This window comes from Mobula birostris, chromosome 6 (genome assembly GCF_030028105.1).
Source record: "Mobula birostris isolate sMobBir1 chromosome 6, sMobBir1.hap1, whole genome shotgun sequence".
NCBI classification, from domain to species: domain Eukaryota; kingdom Metazoa; phylum Chordata; class Chondrichthyes; order Myliobatiformes; family Myliobatidae; genus Mobula; species Mobula birostris.
In genome coordinates this window covers 186,483,908-186,500,328 of record NC_092375.1, presented here as the reverse complement: position 1 = coordinate 186,500,328, position 16,421 = coordinate 186,483,908, and the positions used below count along the sequence as shown (strand labels likewise).

The following is a 16,421-nucleotide window of genomic DNA, read 5'->3' as shown; positions in this document are numbered from 1 at the left end:
AGCAGCAGAAGACTATGAATACGTACTTAGTGGCCACTTTATTGGTAGAGCAGGTACCCAATGAAGTTGCATTGACTGTATATCTTATGGTCTTACACAGCACAGCTCCTCGGGACTTCTTTCTTTCTTTCTTCCTTTATGGCTCCGTGACATGGCTCCAATAGCTCCTCTGTTTCTCACCACCCTGAGGATTGGCTAATCCTCTTCATCATTACCATGATGCGGCCCATTTTTGTGGACTGCTGTCTGTCAATTGAGGCATCATTCTTGTTTGCTTCCAATAGAAATGGTAGAATGAAGAAGGATCTTTTATTAGTAGGCGAGTCTATGATCCAAGCACACAGCCACACAATAAAGGGACAACTCTTTAGAACTGCGATGAAAATCCATCTGTGATCACCTACCTACAGGAAAGATGTAAACAAAGTTGAAAGAGTGCAGAGAAGATTTGCAAGGATGTTACTGGATCGGAAGGATCACCTGAGTTATAAGGAAAGGTTGAATAGGTTAAGATTGTATTCTTTAGAACAAAAGATTGAGAGGAGATTTGATAGAGGTATACAAAATTATTAGGGGTATAGGTAGGGTAAATATAGGCAGGCTTTTTCCACTGAGGTTGGGTGGGATTACAAACAGAGGTCATGGCTTAAGGGTGAAAGGTGAGAAGTTTAAGAGGAACATGAGGGGAAACTTCTTCATTCAGAGGGTGGCAAGGGTGTAGAATGGAGGGCTATGGTGCTGGTGCAGGTCATTGGGAGCAGGCAGCTTAAATGGCTCAGTGTGGACTATGTGGGCTGATGGGCTGGTTCTGTGCTGTATTTCTCTATGACGATGACTCTAAAATTTGTCTCTGACAACGAATTCCACATTGCTCTCTGTGGCAATGTAGAATTCATTCTATGGACAGCAGTGGAGGCCAAGTCATCAAGTATATTTAAGGCAAAAATTTATAGGTTCCTGATTGGTAAGGATTATCAGAATTAGAATCATGTTTAATATCACTGGCATATGTTATGAGATTTGTTGTCTTTGTGGCAGCAGTATGATACAGTGCAGAGCAATAAAGGAAAAAGCTGAATTACAGTAAGTGTGTGTGTGTGTGTGTGTGTGTGTGTGTGTGTGTGTGTGTGTGTGTGTGTGTACGTACACACACAGTATATATTAAACAGAATCCTGAACTGTTGAATGTGTGTCTTCAGGCCTTTGTACCTCCTTCCTGATGGTAGCAATGAGAACAAGGCATGACCTGGGGGATGGGGGTCTTAAATGATGGACACAGCCTTTTTGAGGCATCGCTCCTTGAAAATGTCCTGAGTACTAGGGAGGCTGGAACTCATGATGGAGTTGACTGTGTTTACAACTCTCTGCAGCTTATTTTGATCCTGTGCAGTAGTCTCACCACCAACACCCCCTCCATACCAAACAGTAATGCAGCCAGTTGGAATGCTCTCCGTGGTACAAATGTAGAAGTTTGCAAGTGTCTTTGGTGACATTCCAAACCTCCTTAAAGTCCTAATGAAATACGGCTGCTGTCGTGTCTGCTTTGTAACTATGTTGGGTAAAGGGAGAAGGTGGTAGAATGGGGTTGAGAAAAAAATCAGCAGTGCATGGCAGTGCAGACTCGATGGGCTGAATGGCCTAATCCTGGTCCTCTTATTGTCTTATGGAATCAAAGTCCAAATGTAGAAATAGGTCTGAGATTTAAAATCAACGAATTTTTGTTTTCTGGGATTTCTGATGGGCTCACGTTGGCTACCAAGTCCCTAGTTCCCTCCATAATTAAAAATGAGTTCTCCAGTATCAAGTGCATTACTGAACTGAAAGAAACTAGAGCCTATTTATCCAATGTGACTTAATGTTCATTTTATAGAGAATCACCAGTGTGAGAGCTACCAGTGGCAGTGTGCTGACAGGCGCTGTATTCCTAGAAGCTGGCAGTGTGACGGGGAGGATGACTGCCCAGATAGCTCTGATGAAGATCCTGCTTCCTGTGCTTCAAGAACCTGTAATCCTGACCAGTTTAAATGTGATAATGGCCATTGTATTCCACAATCCTGGAAATGTGACGTAGATAATGACTGTGGAGATTACTCGGATGAGCCTTACGAGGAGTGCCGTGAGTATATTTTAATGAAAAATGTCTTGGCAGGTAGATTATGTTTAATATTTATCTGCTTTTATGACTCATAAACCACACATTAGATACATTTCTTCAGCATTTTCTAAAGAGAAAAAGATGAAGAAATGTAATGGGAAGCCAGGGAGTTGGTATGGAGTTTTATCAGAAACAAAGGACGTTGGTTTATGTAAATATTATCCAAGACTGTCCAGGTTCATTCTAATCAATTTTGCTGGCTGCATTTACTTTGTTTTATATATGTTCAATTGTTCATTATGTGCCATGTCGTATGACATGGGCAATCAAGGTCTTTCTACAGAATTTTTTCTACAGAAGTGGTCGCCTTCTTCCGAGTTTTGTCCTTACAAGACGGGTGATCCCAGCCATAATCAATACTCTTCAGAGGTTGTCTGCCTGGCGCCAGTGGTCACATAACCAGGACTTGTGATATGCACCAGTTGCTCATATGGCCATCCTCCACCTGCTCCCAGGGCCTCGCATGAGCCTCACTGGGAGGCTGAGCAAAGCTACACCTTGCCCAGTTATGACTTGCAGTCTAGTGGAGGGAAGGAATGCCTTATACATTCTCTGATAGAGATGTACCGCATCTCCTCCCTGCTGCCCTTGTGATGGGGTAGGAGGTCAAAAACATGGTAGTAACAAGAAGAAGGCATGTCCCAGATGGTGACGGTTTCAAGATTCAATGTACATTTATTATGGAAGTATGTAGACAGAATACAACTCTGAGATTTGTCCTCCCACGGGCAGCCATGACGAAGTAAATGCTGTCTTCCGGGGGCACTATGTATTCGAGACAGAGTCATAGAAAAATACAGCACAGATTCAGGCCATTTGGTTTTCTAGACCAATGCAAGATCACTTAAACTGCCTACTCCCATCGACCTGCATCAGGACCGTAGCCGTCTGTATCCCTACCATCCTCGATGGTGGGAAGAGTTATGCCCCTGATGGAGCTGGATAAATCTATATCCTTCTGCATCCTCTTGCAATGCTCTGCATTGGAGCCTCCAAACCAGCCTGTGACACAACCAGTCATAATGCTTTCCACCACACACCTATAGAAATTTCCAAGTCGTTAGCATCATACCAAATCTCCTCAAACTCCTAACGAACTAGAGCCGCTGGCATACCTTCTTCAGAACTGCATCAATATTTTGGGGCCAGGATTGATCTTCAGAGATGTTTACATCCAGGAACTTGAAGTGGTTCATCTTTTGATCAGATGCAAACTGTAGTAGTGACCATAACCCAGTAATATGTCATGTAAAAGTAAAATTTTAAAAACTAAAGAAGCAAAAACCTGAACAATCCCTTGACTACTCACAATTAATTAAAGAAGAAAACTTAAGACAAAAATTTACAATTGAAGGAATAGATTTCAAAGTCTAGAAATAGAATCTGTTGAAGACAATAGCAATCATGTAGAAATGAAGTTTAACTCTCTAAAGGATGCCTCGGTAGAATCAGCAAAGTCAGTGATTCCTAAAAAAGATAAAAGCATGAAGAATAAATGGATGACAGATGAAATCAAAAACCTAATGGAAGAAAGGAGACGGAAGAAAGCAAATCCTATAGAATTTCAGTCCTTCAATTAAAAAAGTTCAAAGCTTATGTCAAAAAGCCAAAGAAGAATGGTTAAACCAGGAATGTGAGCAAATAGAAAGAATCCCTATTACTGATCCAAAAAGGTCACATCAACAAATCATGAATATCACTGGTAAAAAGCCCCTCTGTTCTTCAGGTGGATGTTTGAAAGCAAAGGACGGTACCATTATCATGGAAAAAGATGAGATTATGAACAGATGAACTGAGTATGTTCAGCAATTGTTTGAAGACAATCAAGGCGAAAAACTAGAAATTAAGAAGAACATTGAAGGTCCAAGTATTTTAAAATCTGAATTTCATAATGCAATAAATAAGATGAAGAAAGGAAAGGCAGCAGGTCCTGATGAATTAGTAATAGATCAAATTATCGCCCTTGAAGATTATGGAATTGAAAAACTTACTGATGACACTTATGAGACTGGAATAATACCAGAAGAGATGAAAAGATCAATCTTTATCACTCTTCCTTAGAAACCTGGAGCAACAGAATGTGAATTACATAGGACCATAAGTTTAATGAGTCATATCACCAAGTACTTCTAAGAATTTTTTTGTCAAGAGCTAAAAGTAAGATGCAAGCTGAAAGAGGTAAAGAACAATGTGGTTTTGTGAAAGGCCAAGGTACAAGAAACGCAATATTGATGTTATGGATACTATCAGAATGAGCTATTCAAGCACAAAAAGATTTGTTTTTTTTTAATCGATTATACAAAAGCATTTGATGAAGTGAAGCACAATAAGTTATTTGAACTCTAGATCTAGATTCGAAAGACCTCCACCTAGTCAGAAATCTGTACTGGGAACAAACTGCCACTGTAAGAATAGATGGAGAAGTGAGTCAGTTTACGAAAATCAAGAGAGGCGTTAGACTAGGGTGTGTTTTCTCCCTGATTTGTTTAATGTGTACAGTGAAACAATATTACAAAAAATAAGAGACATCTTGGGAATCAAAGTTAGCAGTGAAAACATCAATAATTTCAGATATGCGGATGACATTGTGTTAATTGCAAGTACGGAGGAAGAACTACAAAACTTAATTGATATAGTTGTTGAAGAAAGTGCAAAAATTGGTCTTTCTATCAATTGCAAAAAGACAGAATATATGGTGATATCCAAAAAGAAGGAGAATCCTATCTGCAGGCTGAGAATAACCGGGGAAGACATAAAACAAGTACAGAACTTTTGCTACTTAGGAAGCTGGGTGACATCAGATGGCAGGTGCAACATGGACATCAGAAGAAGAATAGGGATGGCAAAAGACATTTTATGAGAATGAAGAGTATACTGACCAATACTAAACTAGGCATGACAACCCACCTCAGAGTACTGAAATGTTACGATTATTCAGTTATGTTATATGGCTCAGAATGTTGGACAATGTCTAGTAACATGAGGAAACGAATTGAAGCAGCGGAGATGTGGTTTTTGAGGAGGATGCAAAGAATATCATGGATGAAACCAATATCTAACGATGTCATGAACAGAGCAAGCACAAAAAGAGAAATAATTTATGAGATCATGAAAAGGCAACATGACTTCATTGGACATGTGATTAGGAAAGAGGAGTTAGAATGCATGGTAATTATGGGAAAGATTGAAGGGAAGAAACCAAGAGGAAGATGAAGACAAATGATGATGGAGACAGCAGCCAGAGAACTGGAAATGAATACCAATGAATTGATCCACTTGACCCGAAACAGGAGTGTGTAGGCCATGGCAGTCAAAGCTCAAACTGGGCACGGCACCTAATGATAATGATGATGATATCTGCAAGTCAAAATTAATATACTCGAATTAATAACTCTAGAATTGGGGCGGCATGGTAGCGCAACGCTTTACAGTAGCAGTGTCCCCGGTTCAAATGCCTCCACTGTCTGTAAGGAGTTTTTACGTTATCCCTGTGAATGTATGGGTTTCATAAGAGGAATAGATAGAGTGGATAGCCAGTGCCTCTTCCCCAGGGCACCACTGCTCAGTACAAGAGGACATGGCTTTAAGGTAAGGGATGGGAAGTTCAAGGGGGATATTAGAGGAAGGTTTTTTACTCAGAGAGTGGTTGGTGCGTGGAATGCACTGCCTGAGCCAGTGGTGGAGGCAAATACACTAGTGAAGTTTAAGAGACTACTAAACAGGTATATGGAGGAATTTAAGGTGGGGGCTTATATGGGAGGCAGGGTTTGAGGGTCGGCACAACATTGTGGGCCGAAGGGCCTGTACTGTGCTGTACTATTCTATGTTCTATGTTTCCTCCGGTTGCTCCGGTTTCCTCCCACTACAGGTTAATGGTCATTGCAAATTGTCCCATCATTAGGCTAGGATTAAACCTGGGGATTGCATGGTGGTGCGACTCGAAGGGCCGAAAGGATACATTCCGTGCTGTATCTCCATAAATTAAAAAGAAATTGTCCCTCACCAAAAACCAACACCAAAGATTAAAAAATGGTGGGTTTTGCTCGTATCTATATATTCTTTATGTGCTTACATGTGCGAGGACTGGGCATCACACTGCGGCGTTGTGGGGTAGATGGTGGGCATCAGACTCTTAGTACATGATTTGTGATCTTGTGTGTGCTTACTGTGTGTGACTGTTTGTGATGTGGCTTTGCATCTTGACCCCTGTAGTAATGCTGTCTCGTTTGGCTGTATTCATGAGTATTCATTTGTAGTTAAATGGCAATTAAACTTGAATTAAATTGAATTGAAATGAATATCTGTGGAGGGAAATGGACAGTGAACATTTTGGGTTGATACCTTTCAATCTAGACCAGGGGGTTCCTAACCTTTTTTGTGCTGTGGACCAATTGATTTGAGACTGAAAGACAAAGGAAAGATTACCAATAGCAGCAGAAATCCAAAAGGGAAGTAGTGAGAGAGGGTATCACAGAAGGAGGAAAGCTTCCTCAACAAGAGCATACCTTGAAGAATATACCAGTGAAGTAGCAAATTGGGGACACAAGAGGTGTTCATACAGGAGTCTCCAGAAAAATGGCAGCAAGCCCTGAAAAGACGTTAACATTTTGTTAGCATACTCCAACTACTGGGTAGCCGGCTGATGGTGTAGTGGCGTCAGCACTGGACTGCGAGGTGAATGGTCCCGAGTTCGAATCTGGCTGGGTCCTTGCACGCTGTCCATCCATGCTGCATTGAGCATTGTGCTAGCAACTCGACCTTGTAAAGACAGTCAAAATGTCTGGAAATAGCAAAAATGCCACCTGATGCGCTACAAGGTGCGAAAAGGAGCAAGAGCAACTACTGGGTGACAGGAGTAAGGCGCTCCTTCCATCTGCAAGCCTGCAGGTCCCTCTTGAGCAAGGTGTAGTATCTGTTCAACACCCTCACCCCATCCCCCCCCCATCCCCGATCAGGGTCAGGTGAAGCCACGTAGCCATGGGAGCAGCTAGTGGATGGTCATATGAGCAGCTGGTTATGCGACCACTGATGCCAGGCAGACAATCTCTAATGACTGGGGTCACTTCTGTAGAAAAATTTGCCAAGGACAATCATGGTCATAGATCATGATTACCCACATCATACGACATGCATGGCACATGACCCAGATCTGGGCCGTACCCTCCAAATATCCGGACCTGCCTCTTGGTTTTTTTTGCACCACCTTACTTTCCGTTTTCCTATTTTCCATTTATGATTTATAATTTAAGTTTTAATATTTTTAATATTTACTATCGATTTGTAATCCAGGGAGCAGGAAGCGCAGAATCAAATATCGCTGTGATGATTGTACGTTCTAGTATCAATTGTTTGGCGACAATGAAGTATAAAGTATGACGAGCTGACTCTAACTGCAGTACTAGGCAGTTAAAATAAATGCTTAAATAGCCATATAATTGAATGTGATAACATGTGATCAGTAAGTTGTAATGACTTCCTCTTTCTTAAGTGATCGTTGCTTATTTCAGATGGACCTGACCATACCTGTAATATTCATATTGAGTTTTCCTGTAGAACAAACTACCGTTGTATTCCTAATTGGGCTATATGCGATGGCTACAATGACTGCCGAGACAACAGTGATGAGCAGAACTGTGGTATGTATGGAAAAATCAACCATATTCATAATAAATCACATTGCAGCCTTCCAACCAATATGGAACCCAATAACTACTGATGTATTCATTCCAATTCCCATTTCCCTTCCTCTTGTGCCAAGATGAGGCCATTCACAGGGTGGAAGAGCAGCACCTTGTATTCTGTGTAGGTAGCATGAATGTCAATTTCTCCTTCCAGTAAAAAAATTTCCTGCTCCTATTCCCCACTGTGGACTCTTTCCTCTTCTCACCTGCCTCTCACCTCTGCATGGGTCCCCTCTTCTCACCTCCCAACATCTCCGCATGGGTCCCCACTTCCTTCCCTTCTCACCTGCCTCTCACCTCTGCATGGGTCCCCTCTTCTCACCTGCCTCTCACCTCCGCATGGATTCCTGCTTCCTTCCCCTTCTCACCTGCCTCTCACCTCTGCATGGATCCCCTCTTCCTTCCCCTTCTCACCTGCCTCTCACCTCCTCATGGGTCCCCTCTTCCTTCCCCTTCTCACTTGCCTCTCACCTCCGCATGGGTCCCCTCTTCCTTCCCCTTCTCACTTGCCTCTCACCTCCGCATGGGTCCCCTCTTCCTTCCATAAGAAATAGGAGCAGGAGTAGGCCATGTGGCCCATCGAGTCTGCTTCACCATTCAATAAGATCGTGGCTGATATGTCCATGGACTCATCTCCACCTACCTGCTTTTTCCCCATAACTCTTAATTCCCCTACCATACACAAATCTATCCAACCTTGTCTTGAATATATTTACTGAGTGGCCTCCACTGCTTCATTGGGCAGAGAATTGCACAAATTTACCACTCTCTGGGAAAAGCAGTTCTTCCTCATCTCCACCCTAAATCTACTCCCCTGAAACTTGAGGCTATGTCCCCTAGTTCTAGTCTCACCTACCAGTGGAAACAACTTTGCTGTGTCTATCTTATCTGTCCCTTTCATAATTTTATATGTTTCTATACGATCTCCTCTAATCCTTTTGAATTCCAGCGAGTACAGTCCCAGGTGATTCAATCTCTCCTCATAGTCTAACCTCCTTTTCTCTGGAAACAACCTGGTGAACCTCCTCTGCACTGCCTCCAAAGCCAGTATATTCTTCCTTAAGTAAGGAGACCAGAACTGCACACAGTTCTCTAAGTGCAGCCTCACCAGTACCCCGTACAGTTGCAGCATAACCTTCCTGCTCTTAAATTCAATCCCTCTAGCAATGAAAGCCAACATTTCATTTGTGTTCTTGATAGCCTGCTGCACCTGCAAACCAACCTTTTGTGATTCATGCACAAGCACTCCCAAGTCCCTCTGCACAGCAGCCTGCTGCAATTTTGTACCATTTAAATAATAATCTGCTTTCATTTTTCCTTCCAAAGTGGATGTCCTTGCATTTACCAACGTTGTACTCCATCTGCTAGACCTGTGTCCACACACTTAACCTATCTATATTTCTCTGCAGACTCTCCGTATCTTCTGCTCAATTTGCTTTTCCACTCAGTTTAGTAGCATCAGCAAACTTAGATACACTAGGTCCCCTCTTTCAGATAGTTAATGTATATTGTGAACAGTTGCGGGCCTAGCACCAACCCCTGTAGCAGGCCACTCACCACTGTTGGCCAACCAAAGAAACACCGATGTATCCCAACTCCCTGCTTTCTATTAGTTAACCAATCCTCTAGCCATGCTAATATATCACCCCCAACTCTATGCATCCCTATCTTATGAATAAGTCTTTTATGTGGCACCTTATCGTATGCCTTCTGGAAGTCCAAGTAAATAACGCCCATCTGTTCCCCTCTACCCACTGCGCTCATTATACCCTCAAAGAACTCGAATAAGTTTTTCATCAGGACCTGCCTTTGCTGAATCCATGCTGTACCTGCCTGATGGATCCATTTCTTTCCAGATGCATTGCTATTTCTTCTTTAATGGTAGCTTCAAGCATTTTTCCAACTACAGATGTTAAACTAGCTGGCGTTTAGTTACCTGTCCTTTGCCTACATCCTTTTTTGAACAGTGGTGTGACTTTCACCATCTTCCAATCCGTCAGGACCTGCCCAGAGTCCAGAGAATTTTAGTAAATCATCACCAAAGCCTCTACTATAACTTCTGCCATTTTTTTTCAGTACCCTGGGATGCATTCCATCAGGACCATGGAACTTACCTATCTTCAGGCCCACAAGTTTGCTTAGCGCTATCCCTATAGTGATAGCTATTATATCGAGGTCCTCACCTCCCATCACATACATAACATCTCTCTTTGGCACATTAGATGTGTGCTCCACTGTGAAGACCATCACAAAATAGTCATTCAAAGTCTTGGCCATTTCCTGATCATCCAATATCACTTCCCCTTTCTCGTCGTCCAAGGGTCTTGCATTCACTTTAGCCACCGTTTTCCACTTAATATAATTCTAAACATTTTTACTATCCATTTTTCTATGTTGTGCTAGTTTATTTTCATAATCCATCTTCCCTTTCTTTATTGCTCGCTTAGTGGTACTTTGTTGCTTTTTAAAGTTTTCCCAGTCTTCCAGTTTCCCACTACTCTTGGCGACTTTTAGTTTCATGCCTTCTTTTATTTCCTTAGTTATCCATGACTGGCTGTCCCCACCCTTACTGTCCTTGCTTGTAACTGGAATATACTTTTTTTGAGCACCGTGAAAAATCTCTTTGAAAGTCTTCCACTGTTTCTCAACTGTCCCACCATATAGCCTGTTTTCCCAGTCTACACTAGTCAAATCCTTCCTCATCCCATTGTAGTCTCCCTTGTTTAGGCATAATACACTGATTTTAGATTGAACTATTGCACCCACCATTTGTATGAGAATTTCAATCATACTGTGATCACTCTTTCTAAGAGGATCCCTAACTACAAGATCACTAATTTTACCTGTCTCGTTGCACAAGACCAGATCTAAGATAGCACGTTTCTTTGTAGGTTCAGAAACATTCTGTTCGAAAAAGCCATCAAGAATGCATTCTATGAAGTCCTCCACAAGACTGCCTCAATCAACTTGATTCACCCAATCTCTATGCAAAGTTAAGGTCCCCCATGATAACTGCTGTTCCATTCTTACATGTCTCAGATACTTCTCTATTTATTGCCTGTGCCACTGTAATATTATTATTCAGTGGCCAATAGACAGCCCCTACCAGTGATTTTTGCCCTTTACTCTTCCTAATCTCTACCTAGATAGATTCAACATTCTGCTTCTTTGATCTTATATCGTCTCTCACAATCGCCCTGATCTCATCCTTAATTAAGAGTGCTACCCCACCTCCCTTACCTTCCTGCCTATCCTTCTGTATTACCTGATACCCTTGGACATATAATTTCCAATCCTCTCCACCCTGCAACCACATTTCTGTAATGGCCACTAAATCATACCTCTTTGTACTGATTTGAGCCACAAGTTCACTGACCTTGTTTTGAATACTAACAGCAGTCAAATAAGTGTCTTTACACTCATTGTGCTTTTAAAATCTTGTAATATTTTTACTCTTTTGCACTTGACTTGTCTTCACTCCACTCTTACTTTTCTCTCTTTTATCTTTTGCTTTTCTTTATCGCTTTATCTACACTTTTCTTTTTTACTTTACCCATACTTCTCCATTCTGTTGAACCCACCCCCTACTGTTTAGTTTAAAGCCCTATCCACAGCCCTAGTAATGTGATTCACTAGGATACAGGTCCCATCATGGTTCGGGTGGAGCCCGTCGCATTGGTACAGCTCCCTCCCTCCCCAATACTGGTGCCAATTTCCATGGATTCAAACCGACTTCTCCCACACCAATCCTTGAGCCATGCAGTTAACTCTCTAATCTTCTTGACCCTATGCCAATTTGCACATGGTAGTAATCCAGAGATTACTACCTTTTCGGTTCTGCTTTTTAATTTAGTCCCTAACTCCTCAAACTCCCTCAGCAGAACCTCTTTCCTCATTCTACCTACGTCTTGGATACCCACATATACCACTACAACTGGATCTTTCCCCTCCCACTGCAAATTCTTCTGCAGATCAGATAAGATGTCCCGAACCCAGGTACCAGCCAAGCAACACAGCCTTCAGGACGCTCTATCTTCGCGACAGAGAACTCTGTCTATTCCCCTGACTGTACTATCCCCAATTACCACTACAATTCTCTTACCTCCCCCTCCCCCGAATGGCTTCCTGAACTACAGTGCCACAGTTAGTTTGCCTATCTTTCCTACAGACCCCATTCTCATTCACACAGGGAGCAAGAATCTCAGACCTACTGGACAAACTCAATGGCTGAGGGTCCTCCAGCACTGTCTCTTAGATCCCACTACCCGCATCACTCACAGTCACACCCTCTTGTTCCTGGCCACTGACCCAATTTGAGGCAGCTCATCTAATGGGTGTGACTACCTCCTGAAACAGAAAATCCAGGTAACTCTCCCCCTCCTGATGTGCCAATGTTTGAAGCCCAGATTCCAAGTCATCAACTTTGAGCCTGAGTTCCTTGAGCAGCCAACACTTGCTGCAGATGTGGTCACCAGGAACCACAATGGGGTCCACCAGCTCCCACATCATGCAGCTACAGCTCATCACCTGATTCTGCATCATCCTTACTTTATTTATTTAGCTGTAATTTAGTGACTTTTTATTCAACCACTTCAAAAGCCTCACCTGCTACTTACGTGTGCCTCCTCGCCAAAACCTCAAGTTCCCACTCCTACACTGTTCCACTCACATAATGGCCACTCTGCTTTGACCCTTTTATTTTTATTGTTCCTGCTAATGAATTGCCAATCGATTGGTCCACTTCTAATAAGCCGATCCTTGCGAAACACTCCTTTTTTAAAACTCTTCTCCACGATGTGTGTGAAGCTCTTTTTCTCTTCGAATCAATTGGTCTACCGCTAATGCACTGAGTTCCAGGAAACGCGGCTTTTTTAAACTATTTTCTCCAACCTGTCTCTCTCTCTTTGAATCGATAGGTCTGCTGCTAATGCACCAAGCCCTGTGAAACGCTCATTTTTTTAAACTCCCCTCTCTCTCTCTCTCTCTCTCTCTCTCTCTCTCTCTCTCTCTCTCTGTGTCTCTCTGTCTCTCTGTCTTTCTGTCTCTCTGTCTCTCTCTGTCTCTCTCTCGATCAGTCCACTGCTAATGCCTTCCCTTTCTCCTATGGTCCATTCCCTCTCCAATCAGATGCCTTCCTCGCCAGCCCTTGACTTTTCCCACCCACCTGGCATCACCTAGCACCTTCCAGCTAACCTCCTTCCCCTCTCCCCACATTCTTTTCTATTCTGGCGTCTTCCCCCTTCCTTCTCAGTCCTGCAAAAGGATCTCGGCCTGAAGTGTCAAATATCTATTCATTTCAATAGATGCTGCCTGACCTGCTCAATCCCTCCAGCATTTTGTGTTTATTATTATTGTTTTTATGAAGATAACTCCTAACCTGTTGCATTTTGCAAATGCTTATTTATCATTTCCTAGAAGGATTGATTTTAGAGGAATGTTCAAGGAATAATTTTTTATGAGAATAACCTGAATTTTTCATTGCCCCAAAATTTGTAGTCAGCAATAAAGCAGTACTGCTTTCTTCTGATATCAGAACAATGTCCTCAAAGCAAACCAGCAATTTTTGCAGCAAGATACGTGCACTTCACAACACTGTTTGCTTGCTGTCAAGTATCCATTCAACAGCAACTCTTGTGTCCAGTGAATATGATGTCATCAGCTAATCACATTAAACAGGAAACTTTTTTTTAATTTTTGGAGCAGTTCTTATCATTTCTTATAAGATGATGTTCTTATCATCAATGTAGAGAGTCACAAGTAAACATTAAAATCCCCATTAATAATCACTGATATTTATGTTGATGAGATTACTAATATTACCAATGTTTGTGTTGGACATTACAATAAACATCCTTTAGACTGGTTATGGGATGTAATATAAAGGCGTACAGTGCAGAAACAGGCCCATTGGCCCATCTAGTCAATGCTGAAACATTTAAAATGCCTACTCCCATCAACCTGCCTATAGCCCTCCATTACCCTACTTTCCATGTACCTATTCAACTTCTCTTAATAGAGTCATAAAGAGTAAAGTATTTGTTTACAAATGTGTTCTTTGATAATATGTTTACTTTAAACTTTGAAGTTAATGCAAATATTTTTAGTTGATGTTGAGAGATGTCAAACGGTCAAAAACTAATATTAATGGCCATGGATTCAGTATGCATGCCATCCATTTTTATACTTTATTAAGAAGTCAATTAAGCATAAGGATATTTTATAGTCTGCTAGTGTTTACGTTCAAGCATATTATGAATTTTTAGACCTTCCCAGAAAGACAGTTAGTCAGTCATTTGATTTGAGAGTAGAAATAGATTTGCCTCAGTTTTGAGATTTTGGTTTACCTCAGTTTCATAACAAATGCTGACAGGAGATCTACTAGAGGTTTATTGGATTATGAGAGTCATAGATAGAGTGGACAGAGGGTATCTGTTTCCCAAGGTTGAAATGCCTATTACCAGAGGGCATTCATTGAAGGTGAGAGGAGTAAGTTCAAGGAGCATGTGAGGATAAGTATTTTACTCAGAGAGTGGTGGATGCCTGGAATGCACTGCCTGGTATGGTGGTACAGGCAATTTCATTAGAAGTTTTTAACAGACATTTGGATAGGCACATGGATGGAAGATAGAGGGATATGGACATGGTGCATGTAGTAGGGATTCGCGTTTGGGTGTTTTTGATTTGTTCTTTAGCTGGTTTGGCACAACACTGTGAGCCGAATGGCCTGGTCTTGTGCTGGGCTCTTCTATGTTCTATAAGAGTTTTGCTTGAACAAAAACTCAGAAAGATGCAAATATTCTTGTTTTGGTTGCAGCTTATATTTGAAATTATTCAATCATTTACATTGCTGGCCAATTTATGGAGAAAGACACTGTGAAAAATAAACTAGCCTAATAGAATCATTAGTATGTGATATACACACTCCTGTGTAATTGAATTCCTAAAATTGTACTTTCTGGATTTACTTTTGCAGAAGATCATACTTGTGATTCAAGTGGTGATTTCCGTTGTGACAATCATCGCTGTATCCCTCTACGCTGGAAGTGCGATGACACAAATGACTGTGGAGACAATTCTGATGAACGCAACTGCAGTAAGTAATAGCAACTCCACAGAGTAAAAATTAGTTCAGAGTCAGAATCAGGTTTAATATCGCCAGCATGTGTCCTGAAATTTGTTAACTTTGCAGCAGCAGAACAATGCAAATATAAAAAAAACTGAATTACTGTAAATGTGCGTGTATATATATAAAATAAAGTTAAAATAACTAGTGAAAAAATAGAAATAAATTTTAAAAACGTAGTGAGGTAGTGTCATGGGTTCAATGTCCATTTAGAAATCCAATGGCAAAGCGGAAGAAGCTGTTCCTGAATCGTTGAGTGTGTGTCTTCAGGCTCATGTACCTCCACCCTGATGATAACAATGAGAAGAGGGCATGTCCAGTGTGGCGGGGGTCCTTAATGATGGACATCACCTTCTGGAGGCATCGCTCTTTGAGATGTCTTGGATACTACAGAGGCTAGTGCCCATGATGGAGCTGGTTAATTTTACAACTTTGATCCTGTGCAGAAGCCCCCACCCCACCCTCCCACCATATCAGCACGGTGATGCAGCCAGTCAGAACGCTCTCCACGGCACACCTGTAGAAGTTAGTTTCATGTGATGGCATTGTTTTTAATATTTTTAGTATGTTTCCTTTGGCAAGTTGTAATTCTCTAGAAACAGAAAAACAGAAGGAGTAGAGAATTTTACAAATTGAATATGCTCTTTTAATTCAGTTTAATACAGTACTGGCTGATTGTTATTTCACCATTCCTCTTTGGAGCATGCGGAAAATGTGTGCTATGCTTTGTTTGTCAATGGTGATATATGCTGACAAATGTGGGCAAGTGTCCTTAACTAAATTTGTCATTAGAAGTCATGAATATGTATCAAAGATTAGCAGAGTCTCCTTTTTGCCCAAGTTGATCTTGAGTACCCCTAATATTCTGCCCTCAGTCAAGAGCTTTCCCTATTTTCTTAGGCTGGGCAGATAAGTTAACTCCAGTCCCGGCATATTTGTAGTTTGAAGACTGTTTTATTCTTCACCAAGTACACAAGAAGCTGAAGAAACAGACAGTACTTCTTGGCATTCTCATGAAAGATAAATTCAAATATCAATTAAAATTCCTTCAACTTGTAACAAAGTGCTTCTGATGAATGAATGAATATACTGTTATGTACATGCAATGGTTTAAATGAACCAGCAGCAATAGAACACACCTGGAGTCTGGTTTTGCTGTTAAAACCACTATTTATTAGTAACTACTTTATATAGTAACTTAAACCAGGTAAATCCAAAGTTAGCAGTGTTATGCATATATATGTGTGTAAATATAATTCCCAAACTCCTCATTCAAGCTCGGGTGGCAAGATTTAAAGTCTTACGATGGTAGTGTAAGGAAGTTCAGTTCAATGCACGGAGTTGGTGGGGGAGAGGGAGGTGCTTGTAAGCCAAGGTGAAATCCACAACAGGAGAAGAACGAATAAACAGGTGCCGTTGGTCTTCCATTGTCGGACTCCGAATCCACTCTGGACTTAGCCAA

At 41.5% G+C, this 16,421-nt stretch overlaps 1 protein-coding gene across 1 annotated transcript in view; it reads left to right on the top strand.

The window, feature by feature from the left end:
* Positions 1 to 16,421, top strand: part of LOC140198774 (low-density lipoprotein receptor-related protein 2-like) — a 359,184-nt gene that overhangs the window by 214,090 nt on the left and 128,673 nt on the right. Inside the window, 3 exon segments of the mRNA XM_072259784.1 lie at positions 1,871 to 2,116; positions 7,663 to 7,791; positions 14,810 to 14,929. Coding sequence (XP_072115885.1) covers positions 1,871 to 2,116; positions 7,663 to 7,791; positions 14,810 to 14,929 — 495 coding nt within the window.